General features: G+C 37.7%; 1 protein-coding gene across 1 annotated transcript; it reads left to right on the top strand.

Annotated features, from left to right (window-relative positions):
- Positions 1-3,401: 3,401 nt before the first annotated feature.
- LOC131930613 (uncharacterized) lies at positions 3,402-12,690 on the top strand. Its single transcript, XM_059287181.1, has 8 exons — positions 3,402-3,480; positions 4,465-4,519; positions 4,772-4,893; positions 5,266-5,346; positions 5,556-5,693; positions 6,188-6,296; positions 7,362-7,447; positions 11,431-12,690. Exons 1-8 carry the CDS (start codon positions 3,445-3,447, stop codon positions 12,688-12,690), a joined length of 1,887 nt encoding a protein of 628 aa, XP_059143164.1. The 5' UTR covers positions 3,402-3,444.
- Positions 12,691-16,980: the final 4,290 nt, after the last annotated feature.

Below are 16,980 nucleotides of genomic sequence, written 5' to 3'. Positions count from 1 at the left end.
GCCAGCTAGCTCTTGCATACATCAGAGAAAATAGCTGTATCTGCATTATCTCTAGTGCATAATATCAAACAACGATAAGAAAATATAACAAATGCAGATATCAGTTATATTAAAACGTTTTATTGAATACTTAAGTAGATTTTCGTACACAACAATGTTTCTTTTTAAAATTAAAAAAAACGTATTTTACTTTACAATTTTTATCTGGGTAGATTAATTAAATCTTTTGTTCACCACGAGATAATGGGATAACAAAAAGGCGAAACATCATCAAACAAAGCTTCATCTAATTAAAATTCATGTGCATCTGAACTTAAAAATTAAAGTATCATTCAGTAGTGTAGCGAGGGGGGGGGACGGGCAGGGGGGGGGAACATATATACCCGGGCGCCGACCTTAGGGGGCGCCAAAATGGGTTGGAGAAATAAATTGAAAGGTTGAGGGGGGTGCAAATTGAAAGTTTGAGGGGGGGGGGGGTGCAAATCGAAATGTTGAGGGGGGGGGGGTAGCAAATCGAAAGTTTGAGGGGGGGGGTGCGAATGGAAAAGTTTATCCCCGGGCGCCGGGAAGGATCGCTACGCCTCTGGTATCATTCAATTAATACGACTCATATTCCATACATATACGATACAATTTTATTATAGAAATAATCAGGCCAATCGTATTTAATAAATAAACAAAATTGTAATCATCGTACGAGCAGAAACCCACCCCACGTTAAATATAGCACGGAGACCATGGAACTGAGAGGAAAAATATAACCATGATTAGCAGGCGTTCTTGCACCGTCATGCTACGATCGTTAACGGTTGCTTTTCGTTCTGCTTTAAATGAATCAAATTTTGTAGACTCCAGAACGAGGCGTGTGCTCTGCACCATCTAGCACTCTACCATTGATTGGCAGCACGTCTACCGTAGCCTCGGCATCACACGTAACGCCTACTCTATGCCACGTATATTTTAAAGTGGGTGTGGTCGATCGTTAGAGCGTAGAGGCTGTCGAAAAACCAACAGTTCGGTTCCCTGATGGTCTCTCGTTCCACCTCAGTAAAAAAGAGAATGCGGCTAGGTTTTATAGTTGTACTAAACGAGATGTTCGTACCCTAAATCACAATAAAACGCTATGTTATTTGGCCTGTTAGAATGACGATTCTCATTTCTTTTCTGTTACATCTTTAATAAGTGTATGTTAATGAGCTAGGAGCCGTCTTTACATACAGTGTTTCTTCCAGACTTTTTTCTCCGGGGGGGGGGGGGGGGGGCACTTGAAATTTTCGGGGATAGACTTTCTTCGGGTGGGGGGGGGGGGGGCGGACACTGTTAAAAGTATATATTTTCTATATAAATTTCATTTCGTTCGGGGGGGGGGGGCGGTAAACTTTCTTCGCCCCCCTCCCCCCCCCCCCCCCCCCCCCCGAAGAGATGCCCGGAAGAAACTCTGTTTACCGAATAGTTTTATTTATTACAACCCTCCAGACGATCTAATAGGGGTGGTCGGGGTGTAGCATCACATCACAGACAACCATTGTGCTTATGATTTAATCTTAATTTCACACGTTTAGTTTGCTTTAATCTTAAGAGAAAGTGCAAATCAGGAGGAGACACTGTCAGTCAGAATTACCAGATCTCTATCTAAAAGCATCCAACAGTCTTGATATAACAATTACCTGAGCATCGGGTGACGTTTTATGGGGGTCCCATTATCAATACATTCAATGACTGTTTATTCTCCCCCCCCCCTGGTTTCAGTATACTGTAGCACACCCTGCCCCCCCCCCCCCGCCCCCACTACACAGCCTAAATTAACCAATATGCACACTGACTGAAAATGTCGCGTTGCGATTCCACCGTTTAAAATAAGGAATCTTTATCGAAGGAATTAGCTGTAAAAAAAAAGGATGCAGTGTGGAAAGAATCAATAGCGCTAGTTTGCTTTCAGCAGCGTGCTGTTTTTTTTTTTTGTGAGATGGTAGGCAGACATGATCTGCAGAATCAAGATCTTCCAGTATTTTGGTGAAGTTCTACTGTGTCGTTTGTGGTCTCCTGCATAATCCAATCAATAACCATTCATTAGTGAAGGCATACACATATCCCACCTACCTTATTCTTGTCTTCACCGTGATCAAATGCTCTGTTAGTTTACCCTTTGGATTACTTGACAGGCACAGTCTTAATATAGTTTCTCTATAATGGATACACATTTGGGCGTATACCATACTGGCTCATTAGCTTCTTGATAACATCTCTAATCATACCACACACCTTTTCAAAGTTTACATAGGTCATGTGTAAAGGGGGGGGGGGGGGCATTGCCACTCAAGGGACTGTTCAATAATTAAACGTAGCATGCGGTTAATGCATTAACTTTCTTGTCGAAAACTACCATGTTCATTATTCATACCAGTTCACACTTAGGACAAGTTCCCAAGATGGACCATAACTCTAATTGACCAAAACGCATTCCAAATATGAATACCATTTGTCATTTTGGCATCAATACTGAAAGTAATATTATTAGCACTTGAGTTAATCTAGCTTCAAATAAATGCCCTCACACTATTTTTTTCCATATGCATTATCTAATTTCTATAGATCTAAATCTAGATTTCAAACTAAAACGATACGACATTTAATTTTTATTTTTACAGTTATTTTATCAGCTGATGTGTTTACTTGGCTTTTATACACAGAAGTTAACTGGCAGGTTGTTAGACGGAAATAGAAAGCGGGTTTTATAAACAACACAAACTTCATGTAACAAGAAATCTAAAACCGTAGTGCAAATTATAAATTAAGCATTTGATTTAGACATACTTTACTTTAACCAGAATCAATTGATAAAATTCTAGTTATTTATTTTGTTTAGGCTTACTGTTGTTAATTTTACATTGACAAAATAAATAACGTTTACGTTTACGGTTTTGTTTAGTTTAGGCCTAATGAATCAATGATTGGCCGCTTGATCTAGAATCTAGAGTCTAGTGATTCCTCTGAGTCTAACTAAAGTCCGAGTCTCTCTAGAAGAATGATAGAATTAAGAATAGAATCACTAAGCAGATTAAGAATCTCTAGAATCTAGATCCTCATCCTAGAATCTTGAGTTAAGAGTCCAGACTTAGCTCACTTGACTCTTACTCTTCTACCTTCTAGAGTTACAGTACTAGATTTTCTAGTACTAGAGAAATCTAGATCTAGTACTAGTCTACTTCTACTAGATCTAGATCTACTACTAGATCTAGTACTAGAGGCCTAGGCCTACTATTTGTTTTTTTAGATTTCTTCATCTAACTAAACTACAGACTACTTTAGGCCTACTAAAGTACTAAACTTACATTACAATTCATGTAGGCCTAACAGCGAACAATTAGTGGTATAGATTAGACTATAGACTTATAGAGTTAAGTTATAGACCTACAGAATCTTATTATTTTTGGCTGAAATCAAATGTTTGAAATCCCAGATGATGATAATTTTTGGGATGTAAGTTATCACTTTTTTTTTACTAGATCAACAAAAATTAGCCTACTAGAATATTAGTTATAATAGTTAGATCTAGATCTAGTCCAAATAAATGTTAAACAAGAAGAAGGGAAGGCCTATGTGTCTTAAAGTATGGGTGTCGTCCTTAAATGACGTGTTATTTCGTGTTAAATCGTCAAAAAAGCGTAACGTCATTTATGGATGACCCCTATCACAATAAAGGAATTTTCTTTAAAAAGCAGTGTTAGAACACTGGTAGTTAACTAAGTACAAACGTGACTCAATGATGTCAATGCTAACCATATCCCAAACCCTAACCATATAAGTAAAGTTCCTTTCAGACCTAATGATTCTTAGTTAGGGCCAGTGTATTTAGAGTTCATAAAGTCCATCATAGTCCCAACTGCTAACCCTAATTTCTGACCCTAACACTAGGCTTGAGATTACACACTTCTTTTTCAGAAGTCTATTTTCAGACATATTAATACTCATTTTTTTTACCGACCAGTGCACAAGAAGATTTTTATTGTGTTATTAATTTCTCTATTTTCCTCACCTTGTGTATATTCGTCCCTCATCAAGACTTTCCTTTCTAAGCAGTACTGCTCAGTCTATTTATAACTTCTAAAAGTTCAAATTCAGTCTTAGTATTTATTCATTTCTCAGAATAATTCACACATTTAAAAAAATTATTTAAAGAAGAATTTAAAAAATAAGTGCTTGCAAAGATTTAAAAAGCCTAATTTTGTTTATATTTTATTACACTTAACTTATGTTATGATTTGATTGGACCTTACTTCAGCTAGTACTGTTTCAGTGTCTGTTGTTAGTTGTATTTCTGATAGAACCCAGTCTAAATATCAGCATGACGGACGATGGTGACAGTACAAGTATTAGGTGGACGTAACATAGAAGGCACATAATAATTATAATAGAAATCGCCACCTATTAATTTCATGTAATTAGCAAATGTTTGTTTCATAGGATCTTCCACTTGATGGATTAACTGATGAACCTAAGAATGTATTTAATAACACAGGTTTGTCGTACTTAATAACACTTTTTTTGAAATTTTGGAAGAGCATTTTTTAACTTAATTACTACTCTTTTTTTATCCCTAAGCTTTTTTTTTTTTTTAAATTATAAAACACCTAAAATTTAGAAAAAATTACTTTTTTAAAAATAATTTAACAAAAATTTTATTTAAATTTTAGCACCATCAATATGTTTTAAGCATTGCTTTGCTTTTATATCAAATATTAATTCACATTTGACCATCTGGCACATCTAGTATCACCAGAGATACCAACGTGCAGTGAAGATCAAAGTGATTCAGCCAACAATGCCAGAAGCTTTAGCCTGCAGAGATGCAAAAGGAAGTTTCCAGGACCTGCAGGAATTTTACCACCAACTGTAAGTTTTTACAACCATTTTAATATTGTTATGATGTTAATAAATAAAATCCCCATTTGAATCTCTGTAGTTTATAAAAATGATGGAAGTCTGTCAATGTTTTAATTGTCTGTGGCATACAAGCAAATGCTCAACCCTATTTTTTTACAATTTTAGGAGTGGGTGTAAACATTTTGTTATTGTCTGGTAATGATGGATTTGCTGTGTGAGATTAGCTCTCAGAAAGCTGGTTAAAATTTTTTCCTATTTAAAAGGAATTATATTAACAATCAACAATTTCAAATTATTTCTGATTTATATTTATTTTTTTTTTGCGCACATTAAAAATTTATAATTGAGGGTATTGAATCTGTTCTCTGTTTATATTTTTAGACTCCATCCAGTTTGATGAATGTGAAAAGTTTGCCAGAAATTGAAGCTTTGCAGGATATACAGGAAGCAAATGTTAAACAGGTTTGGTAAACTGGTCTTTGAAAGCTTTGTGATTGATATTTTAGTAAAATTATGTAAACTAAAATCTCATAATATGATTAAATTATTCAAAAGTTAATTTTTATATTGACAATTTCATTAAAATTAATAGTGTTTTAGGAAAATATAAGTGTTAACAGTGCTGTTTCTGTTCAGGGCTGATTTACAATAACCATAACTTGTTTTAAAAGGTTACACCTCTGCCATCTTCGCAATCATCCTCTGATGATGTGTTCAATGGTGAATTATGGAAGACCCTTCTGTCAGACTTGGGCACCAATGCTGCTTTGGTTCTTGAGAAATTCTCTGTCAAGTCCATGCTATTAAAAGTAAGTTAGGATAAAAAAAATTGATGGTTTTGAGTTAATAAATAGGAATTAATGTATTTTTAAATTTAGTTAGAACTTTATGTTAAGTACACTGTATATTAATTTTGAATGAAGTTCAATTATAAAATGAAGCTGCCCTTGTTCCATTGTGATATCTATAAAGAGAATACAAAGGGTATAATATACTATAGTATTGTATATGTTAAACCAAACAAATAGGATATTACAGAAATTAGAAGGGAAAAACAAAAGATATCACAAGACAAATACAAACTGTACCATAAATTAGACTAGATCTCTGATTAGAAGATTAGTTTTTAATTTTTTAATATAAAACTGCCTCCTTTTATTGGATAAAATCAAAATATTGAGACAACTTTGGTTCTGTTCTTATATGAGGATAACACTTAGAATAGCTAATTCTCCATTGATTATTCACTGTCTTATATATGATAAAGATTGTATCAGCTGAAAGTGATATAAAATGTCTTCAGGCCAGCAGAAAAGTTCTCCACCGAGGGAAGATTCCTCTACTTGTTGGCATCATTGAGAACCTGGAACTGCAGGGATCTGATGCCAGCTTTATCATTAGAGATACCACAGGTATTGTGTCGGCCATTATGTGGTTTTATCATTAGAGATACCACAGGTATTGTGTCAGCCATTATGTGGTTTTATCATTAGAGATACCACAGTTATTGTGTCGGCCATTATGTGGTTTTATCATTAGAGATACCACAGGTTATCTGAATCATTTTGTTTCTTGTGGGTTTTATCATTTGACGTGATCAACAAAACTTTGGTTAGAACAGTGGTTGTTAACCTGGGTTTAATTGAACCCCAGTGGTTCTGTGAGTCAGCCTCAGGGGTTCGGCGGAGGTCAAGACACACACCTGACACACATAATTCACATGTGAATAATAGAACTATTAAGAAGGGTTCAGTGAAAACACATATGAAACTGTTGGGGTTTGGAACCACCAAAAAGGTTAAGAACCAATGGGTTAGAACAATATTTAATGTTTCCTCATACTTAAATATTGTTAACGAGCCGACCCGCGGCATATCATACGCCGCTATTTAGTTGTTTTATTTTCTACTTTTCAGTAATTCATAATTTGTGAATTCGACAGTACCAATGCTGCCACTGAAAATATTTGCTTTAAAACACTATCAGTAGATCGTTAAGGACGATACTACCCCCATCCTCCTTTCCCCAACCCCTACCCTACACCCCCCCCCCGTGAAAGCAGCCTCCTCTTAGTTACCTCCCATAAGTTTAAAATCGTTTCAAACTAAATTATCTGCCCCTAGTAGCCGTCACTAAACCCGGCTCTACGACTGTAAACATTTAGCGTGAACCAAAGCTCACCAGACCATGTAGGGGTGGGGTGGTAGAAAGCACGCTTACAGCTTGTTTTCTAGCGTCTCCAAGAAGAGAATTATATATATAGATAATTGTAAATTTTGGATAATTTTACACTGCATACTTTTATACTATTTAAATATATTTTTTTATACTTTAGTAACTCAATATTATTTATATGTTTTTTCAAACATCTTTGTATTTATTCAACAGAATGTAATCAATATTGTGGTTTATTTTAAATTTTTTTTTTTCTATCATTGTTCCAGTATTGTTAACATTGAGTACTTTGTTTTGTTTAGGAAAAATGAACGGCTCCTTACACAGAGACTTGGTGAGAGACCCAGGCACAGCTCTACAGTCTGGATCTGTTCTTGTGCTCAGACAGGTAAGTCTAGTGTGTTGAGAAATTCTAGTGTGTTGAGACAAGTAACTCTAGTGTACCCAGACAGGTAACTCTTGTGTACCCAGACAGGTAACTCTAATGTGCTCAGACAGGTAGCTCTTGTGTGCTCAGACAGGTAGCTCTTGTGTGCTCAGACAGGTAGCTCTGTGTGCTCAGACAGGTAACTCTTGTGTGCTCAGACAGGTAACTCTTGTGTACCCAGACAGGTAACTCTAATGTGCTCAGACAGGTAGCTCTTGTGTGCTCAGACAGATAACTCTTGTGTGCTCAGACAGGTAACTCTTGTGTGCTCAGACAGGTAACTCTTGTGTGCTCAGACAGGTAACTCTTGTGTGCTCAGACAGGTAACTCTTGTGTGCTCAGACAGGTAACTCTAATGTGCTCAGACAGGTAACTCTAATGTGCTCAGACAGGTAGCTCTTGTGTGCTCAGACAGATAACTCTTGTGTGCTCAGACAGGTAACTCTTGTGTGCTCAGACAGGTAACTCTTGTGTGCTCAGACAGGTAACTCTTGTGTGCTCAGACAGGTAACTCTAATGTGCTCAGACAGGTAGCTCTTGTGTGCTCAGACAGATAACTCTTGTGTGCTCAGACAGGTAACTCTTGTGTGCTCAGACAGGTAACTCTAATGTGCTCAGACAGGTAACTCTAATGTGCTCAGACAGGTAGCTCTTGTGTGCTCAGACAGATAACTCTTGTGTGCTCAGACAGGTAACTCTTGTGTGCTCAGACAGGTAACTCTTGTGTGCTCAGACAGGTAACTCTTGTGTGCTCAGACAGGTAACTCTAATGTGCTCAGACAGGTAGCTCTTGTGTGCTCAGACAGATAACTCTTGTGTGCTCAGACAGGTAACTCTTGTGTGCTCAGACAGGTAACTCTTGTGTGCTCAGACAGGTAACTCTTGTGTACCCAGACAGGTAACTCTTGTGTACCCAGACAGGTAACTCTTGTGTGCTCAGACAGGTAACTCTTGTGTGCTCAGACAGGTAACTCTTGTGTGTTGAGACAGGTAACTCTTGTGTGCTCAGACAGGTAACTCTTGTGTGCTCAGACAGGTAACTCTTGTGTGCTCAGACAGGTAACTCTTGTGTGCTCAGACAGGTAACTCTTGTGTGTTGAGACAGGTAACTCTTGTGTGCTCAGACAGGTAACTCTTGTGTGCTCAGACAGGTAACTCTTGTGTGTTGAGACAGGTAACTCTTGTGTGTTGAGACAGGTAGCTCTTGTGTGCTCAGACAGATAACTCTTGTGTGCTCAGACAGGTAACTCTTGTGTGCTCAGACAGGTAGCTCTTGTGTGCTCAGACAGGTAACTCTTGTGTGCTCAGACAGGTAACTCTTGTGTGCTCAGACAGGTAACTCTTGTGTGCTCAGACAGGTAACTCTTGTGTACCCAGACAGGTAACTCTAATGTGCTCAGACAGGTAGCTCTTGTGTGCTCAGACAGGTAGCTCTAATGTCTCTTGTGTGCTCAGACAGATAACTCTTGTGTGCTCAGACAGGTAACTCTTGTGTGCTCAGACAGGTAACTCTTGTGTGCTCAGACAGGTAACTCTAATGTGCTCAGACAGGTAGCTCTTGTGTGCTCAGACAGATAACTCTTGTGTGCTCAGACAGGTAACTCTTGTGTGCTCAGACAGGTAACTCTTGTGTGCTCAGACAGGTAACTCTTGTGTGCTCAGACAGGTAACTCTAATGTGCTCAGACAGGTAACTCTTGTGTGTTGAGACAGGTAGCTCTTGTTGTTTTCATAGTTACTGCCATAACTTTCATCAAGTGTTCTGTTTTGTTAACCCACAACCCCAAGCTGTAGTAATAGTATGCCTGTCCTCCCAATAAGACATAAGCTTCAGAAAAGAGCATTACTAATTTACATGCAACTCATTTCTGAGCTAGTTTCTCCAAGTGTGGTGACCCCTATTTCTTGTGTCATTCTCCTCTTTAAATCTCTGGATTTTGAATGGTCTGCCTTATTTTCTTTCAATAGAGGTTCTGGCAAGGGCCGGAAATGTATTTTAAGAAGTAGGTTCAGAGCCAGAACATTAGTTGTAAATGGACTCTGTCCCCCGTCACTTAGTTAGGGTGTGAGGTGGTATTTTGTCATTTGTAGAGCAGGAACCAGAAATATTAATTCTAACTTGAACAGCTGTTTTAATACAACTAATATAGCCTAATCTAGAGTATCAATAAAAAGATGGCTGAAGTATCTACTTAATGACAATACTTGATTAGAGATAAGTGTAGTTAAACTTGACTGTGGGTGAGGATGTTGACAAAGATAGCCCTTTAGCAACATCTCCTATCCTTCCATTATATCTATTTTATGACTAAACAAAGTTAATACTAATTATAGTTTAATAACTATTGGGCTATGGTTAACCATTGATTACCTTCACAACTATATTCTAGTACTAAAAAATTGAATTGTAAATTTTAAACTCACAGCCAAAGGGAAATAACTCCATCTAGTTCAAACCAGTTTTTTCCATGCCTGACAGATGGGAAATTCAATTGTCATTGGGAGAAATTTGAGCATGGACATGTCCAGAGTGTACTGTGTGGTAGCTCTTTGTTGCTACTCCAGTTGGGTCATTGTCCAGTGTAAGGAACATTGGTCAAGTATGTGATTCCAGGACAGGATAACCAAAATCTGAGTGTATCTTTGTGTATTTTGTGGTCAGCTCTCTGAACATGCACACAGCACATTGTGCTTGATGGTTAACATGGCAGATGATGGCATTGAGTTGAAATATAATTTACTTGTCATACTGAGCCATGAACTTAAAATTATACTGTTCCAACATTAAGTATTTGTACCATTTGCTCTGAAAGATATGACATGCACACAGCACATTGTGCTTGATGGTTAACATGGCAGATGATGGCATTGAGTTGAAATATAATTTACTTGTCATACTGAGCCATGAACTTAAAATTATACTGTTCCAACATTAAGTATTTGTACCATTTGCTCTGAAAGATATGACAAACTTAGTGACAGTATCAGTTTCTTTAGTGCTATGCAGAGCATTCATTGTTTAAAATAAGCCTCAGTTATACTGTTCACTATTGTTTTAAAAATATAAATCAGAAATGTAACCTTTTCATTTTTTTTACAGAAATTAGCATTTTCCATTAAAAAAAAATTGTCTACCGATATTTTTCCATCTACCAAATATTCCAAAAGAAAATCAGAAAACATTCTATTAAGTATGAAAGTAAAAAAGCTGAAACTCAAAATGGTTTGTGTATAAAAGTTTTACCATCACATTAGCAATGGCAGAGCTTTGTGAGAAAACTGATAACAAATGCAACCAAATGTATAAGAGATTTGGTGTTACCCTTTCCATATTAAAATTTAACTGAATGTAGATTAAGCACCATAAAATAATGTGTTGTTAAAAAAGAACTGGCTGGATATAGCAAATCAGTGAGACATAAGATTGAAGTTAGCCTGAGCCTGGCAAAATCTATCTGCTTCAAGTGAAATAATTTCACTAGTATCACAGAAAAAAATAATAGTTAATACTTGAATCAATGTAGAATAACCTATCATTATAAATATTTTGTACATATATTTCATTTTTTTATGTATCATTTGGAAAATTTTTGTTTGCCTGCTGTGTTTATTCAATAGTTTCCTAGTGTACTCTTTAAAAACCTAACATTCATGTTTTTAGTGAACTTTTCAGTTTTTAAATATTGAATGTTGTGGGTGAATTTAAGAAAGGCTAAGGTGGAGAATACTGGTCTACTCATCAACCATTATCACCTTTTCATTTACAAAATATACAAAACCTTGGCCAGGTTCAAAATTTGTTAAACTTTTAGGATAATCTTTTTGTTTCTTTCTTGATTACAAGATGTATTTTCTCCTTGACCTTGGCCAGGTTCAAAATTTGTAAAAATTTTATGAAAATCTTTTTGTTTCTATATTGATTACAAGATATATTTTCTCCTTCAGGTCAGTGTGATCAGCCCATCCCCTCGCACACACTACCTCAACGTGACACCTGGCAACATCGTCCTCATCTACACAAGCAGTGATGGGCGAGGTGTCTTCAAGAGACCCTGGTCTCCTCTAGCAGCCTCGCCAGACACCAAACTATACACCAAGGACACCGTGGAAATTCCTTCCCTTAAAGAAATTATTGAAGAGTCCGAGCTCGAGCTTTCATTGTCATTGCAGAATTTCCGTCAAAATTTATCAAAACGTCCGTCGTTGTTATCTCCCATGTCTGATAACTCTTTCACCAGTTTCTCTCCTGGTAAACCCAGGTTTAGCTCTCATCCTGCAGGTTCTAGACACAGTCTTCATATGGCTCAACCTGGTGCCAGACATTTCTCTGGTGATAAGAGACAGCTGTTCTCATCTGTACCCCAGCAGTCCCCACACTTGAGACCCACTGCAGGACCTAACACCAGCTACATGATCAGTGGGGCTAAAGCTGTGAGGTCTGGCACCAACAACAACAGTTGGACTTCAGCGCCACAAAGCTCTGCTGTTACACCTGAACTCCGTAGTTTAGATAGAGAAAAAAGAACGTTTCCGTCTTTCAATGTTGAACTATGTGATGATAGTTTTCCTGATGATGATAATGAAATGCTTGAGTTATGTGATGCTGTCAATGACCATGAAACTTCTCAATCTTGCGACACTGAGAATTTAATAAGTGGAACCAAAAATATAACTGCGAATAGACATTTTGAAGACTCTAGAATAACAGGCTGTATAGAAACCAATCCATCTAGTTCTGACAATTCTGGAACTTCAAATTTATCAACCGGTGAGGGAAAAATATTTCGGTTCAAACGCAGTCGGACTAACTCACACCCCGCGTGTGGCTCTCCAGCCAAAAAAACATTGTTTGAGCCTAACCTTTCTTCCTCTAAAGACTTCAGTGTAACACTCAAGCCAACAGAATCAGACAAAAAGCCATTGTTTGAGCCTAACCTTTCCTCCTCTAAACACTTCAGTGTAACACTCAAGCCAACAGAATCAGACACAAACAAACCTGACCGATTGACAGGCGCATTAGAGGAACTCCTGCACGGTAAGGGTTTAGTCAGTGACAACAGATGTCAAGCTGAAGCTGATTCTAAGAAAAGTTTTGACAGAAGTTCTTTCCAGCTGGGTACCAGGAGTTTGGTGCCTGTGGCTCAGGGAGTTGAACAAGTTTTATTTCCTCAATGGGAGGATGGTAAGGATTTTATTATATGGTAAATAAAAAAAGTAATGTCAAAAGAAAAACCACAAGAAACAAAAATGATTTGCCATTGCCATTTGTGAAAAGAATTCAGATGAAGAGTGAAGTTTGGCACTTTATTTGTGGTGTTTTTTTTCTGTTGGACCATTTTTTGTAAAAGAATAATAATTTTCATTTTCAAAGCTTACTGCTGGTTTTCAGTACTGTTTTTCACAGTGCCAACAAAAAACCTATTATAAAACTTTTTGAGATGTAAGGCTTGTCCCTGCCCCCCTCTACCACAGGTAGATAATGCCTGAATGAGCCCCCCCCCCCCCCCCTTTGTTATATTTCCTCTTATACTACTTATAGCTATAAAATCAGAGATACAATTGATACATTGTGTAAAGATGGGTCAGCCACTCCCCTTTTAATCCATTATTGCCCTAAACAATTTGATTTTCTATGTTTATTTACTTCTAAGCTATTTCAGTTCTTTCACTACTAAAAACAATCACTGCTTCTATCACTACTTAAACAATTTTTATGTCACCTTCCATTATTACTAAAACATTTTTTGTCTAATCTTCCATCACTACTAAAACAATTTTTGTGTTGCCTTCCATCACTACTAAAACAATTTTTATCTAAACTTTCATCACTACTAAAACAATTTTTGTGTTAACTTCCATCACTACTAAAACAATTTTTGTGTCACCTTCCATCACTACTAAAACAATTTTTGTGTCACCTTCCATCACTACTGACACAATTTGTGTTGCCTTCCATCACTACTAAAACAATTTTTGTCTAACCTTCCATCACTACTAAAACAATTTTTGTTGCCTTCCATCACTACTAAAACAATTTTTGTGTCACCTTTCAGATTTAAATGACGACCTACTGCTGTCCCAATTAAGTGAAGAGTTTTAAGAAGCCAGCCCTTACATTTAAACGCATGTATTATTTATAAATAAATATATCTTTTGTTTTGTTTTTTTAAATTGTTTTTTTTTTTATACTGCATCAATTTAGGTTAGATTCTGACTCGCTGGAAATCTGCGGTCAGTTTTTTTTCTTATAAGGCAACATATTGGAGGTACAGAATGCGGTATTAGACGTGGCGGCCAATAGGACAGATGACGTTGAGTTTGGTTTAAGAACTATAGTCAGGTCTAAGCCCAGCTTCCTTTATTTTCACAAACGTGAATCATATACCCAGGTGGTTAAACCTAAATCCTATTCACATTTTTATTTTTAATATTATTACACCAGGAAGCAAAATAAAGCTTTAACTGTGGAACTGATAAACAGTTGAAACAAATTAAAAAAAAACGTATTTAGTTTAATACTCCTGTAGTAATGCAGATCTAATCCAACGGCAGCCGTGGCATTAATGAGTTGTTTCCCTTGGCTTAGTGCTGCACTGAAAAACATCGGATTTACCCGAAGTGTGTTAGGACTATTAGTTCAACGCATGAAATTTGTTTTAACATTACATTTGTTATCTGATTAGGATCTATGTTCTCAGTACTTCTTGTACCTGCGTTCTTAGTTATCTTGTACCTGTGTTTGTTCTTAGTACATCTTGTACCTGTGACATCTTGTACCTGTGTTACAGTACATCTTGTACCCGTGTTACAGTACATATTGTACTCGTGCTTACATCTTTTACCTGTACTCGTGCTTACATCTTGTACCTGTTACAGTACAACTTGTACCTGTTACAGTACATCTTGTACCCGTGTTACAGTACATATTGTACTCATGCTTACATCTTTTACCTGTACTCGTGCTTACATCTTGTACCTGTTACAGTACATCTTGTACCTGTGTACATCTTGTACCTGTGTTACAGTACATCGTGTACCTGTGTTACAGTACATATTGTACCTGTGTTACAGTACATATTGTACTCGTGCTTACATCTTTTACCTGTACTCGTGCTTACATCTTGTACCTGTTACAGTACATCTTGTACCTGTGTACATCTTGTACCTGTGTTACAGTACATCTTGTACCCGTGTTACAGTACATCGTGTACCTGTGCTACAGTACATTTTGTACATGTGCTACGGTACTTCTTTTACCCGTAACTATGTTGACAGTAGGCTTACATCTTTTACACGTACTCTTGCTTACAGCTGTTACCTGTACTTTAGCTTACATCTTTTACCTGTACTCGTGCTTACATCTTTTACCTGTACTCGTGCTTACATCTTTTACCTATACTCTTGCTTACATCTTTTACCTGTACTCGTGCTTACATCTTTTACCTGTACTCTTGCTTACATCTTTTACCTGTACTCGTGCTTACATCTTTTACCTGTACTCTTGCTTCTTTTACCTGTACTCTTGCTTTCATATTTTAATTGTGCCTCTATTCTGAGTACATCTTTAACTTCTTTTATACTTCTATTTTCATGCTTGAACATTCTTCCATAAAAGATAACAGCACATATCATTAAAAATATATTTATTTCTTATCCATTAAGTAGAAGACATCTAGAACTTTCCAACGATTGCCGAACAAGTCAGTCCATTATACATCATTAATAAAAACAAATCAATCCAGTCAACATCATTAATGAAACAACAATTCCATCCAGTGAACGTCACTAATGAAACGCCAGCGAAAGCAACAACTATAAAACAGAATCCGCCCAGAAATTGATTACTCGGTTATTGCGAAGTTGTTTTCCTGAAGTCCTCATTAGACTAGATCGCTCTTGTTGATGGAGCTACCAGGCTGGTGGGGGGGGGGAATTGCACTTAAACGCTAAACTACAGCATAAACCCATTCAAAACAACCAGTGCTCGACTCTTGTTTTGTTTAGTTGAGCTGAAGAACGAGTTAGAGCTAGAGCTAAGGTTTTTGGTCAGAAAACAAGCTATGGTTTGTGGGCAGGGTTTCTTTCTGACATTTTTCTCCGGTAATGGGCCATTTGAAACTTCTGAACCCCCCCCCCCCCCCCCTCCACTGGTATTGGTGGCGTGTCGTTTTGACTTTGTTGATTCCCAGAATATCTCAGAGTGATTTTTCTCTACATTGTGTCTAGTATTAGGATACTAGCATTCATTATCATCATCAGCGTTCCTTGAGGAGCATTGGTCATCTATCAAAGCTTTCTACTCACCATGGTCTACTGTCACTTTTTTTCAGCGGTTGCCACACCCACCCCCAGAGGCTTAGCGACCGGGACTGGTTGGTACATGTCCCAGGGCGCCGACCTTAGGGGCGCCAAAATGGGTTGAAAAAAAATTGAAAGCTCATTTTACCTGCACTTTTGAATTCTAAATATAAAAAGGATATGGGGGGGGGGGCAATTAAAAGTTTGTTCCAGGGCGCCGGGTGGGGTCGCAACGCCTCTGTCCACCCCCAACCTTTTACTTACCTTCTTCCAGCACGCTACGCCCCCATGTCTTCCTAGGTCGACCCCTGCGTCGCTTGCCCTGGGGGTTCCATTCCAAGACCTATCTGGTTCTATTGCCTGTATCTATCCTAAGCGTGTACCCCACCCATCGTTATTTCCTCTTCCATTATTTGTCTTTCTATTGTTTTCTATCAACAGCTCTCCCATACTCTATCGTGACCTGCCATTTAATTTTTAAAAATTTTGTTACTGGCATTGGTGCTCTATGAAAAATATTTTTATGGTACTTTTATAATAGCCAACAAGACACTACAGTATCGTATTGATTTTTAAAAACCGCTAAAGCCGATAAGTTTAGGATCAGAGCATGGATTACTGGCAGAACAAGCAGGTTGGTGTGAAAATAGCAGTAGTGAAGTAACCTTTTAGACCTGATGCCCCCCACCTCAGGATGAAGCTTATCTTGTCTGCGTGCATTATAATATTAGTATGGTCAGCCCTACGCCCAACCGCTTTATTTTCTCCAATTACAACCCGGGTACCCGTCATAGGTGAGTTTGCTCAGGGACGTCATTTGGACTAGATCCAAAAAAAAACCGAACTCGAATTTTTTTTCATTAGTAATAAATCGTGTACTCGACCACACTATCCAATTACCGACCCAACTTTTCACGCTGAAGTCAATAGGATTATTATTTTCACGTACCCCCCCCCCCCCCTGCGCCTTTATCAGAACCAGGAGAACCGCCGATCTAGAACCGCGGGTTTACGGGGAGTGTAGGGTCTGCTGGGCTGTACCTGGTGATCCTGTCCTGGTGCCAGGAGTTAATTTAAAAACACGACCAGGTCACCTCAACATCGGCACCGTTTATTTTTTCTCCAGAAGGCTGCAACAGGTTTTTTTTGTGTGTGTATGCCTGCCGTGCCACGGTTTAGAGAGGAAAAAAATATACG

The sequence above is a fragment of the Physella acuta genome, unplaced genomic scaffold (assembly GCF_028476545.2).
Source record: "Physella acuta isolate Inbredline_101_S28 unplaced genomic scaffold, ASM2847654v3 ptg001810l, whole genome shotgun sequence".
Classification (NCBI taxonomy): domain Eukaryota; kingdom Metazoa; phylum Mollusca; class Gastropoda; family Physidae; genus Physella; species Physella acuta.
This window is presented reverse-complemented; position numbering and strand designations above follow the sequence as displayed.

Bases quoted from the DNA above. Each gene is read 5' to 3' on its own strand.
- LOC131930613 (XM_059287181.1), top strand. From the start codon at position 3,445: ATGTTTGAAATCCCAGATGATGATAATTTTTGGGAT. The intron at 4,520-4,771 runs GTTTGTCGTACT...TGGCACATCTAG, and splicing joins GAATGTATTTAATAACACAG to TATCACCAGAGATACCAACG. The intron at 6,297-7,361 runs GTATTGTGTCGG...TGTTTTGTTTAG, and splicing joins TATCATTAGAGATACCACAG to GAAAAATGAACGGCTCCTTA.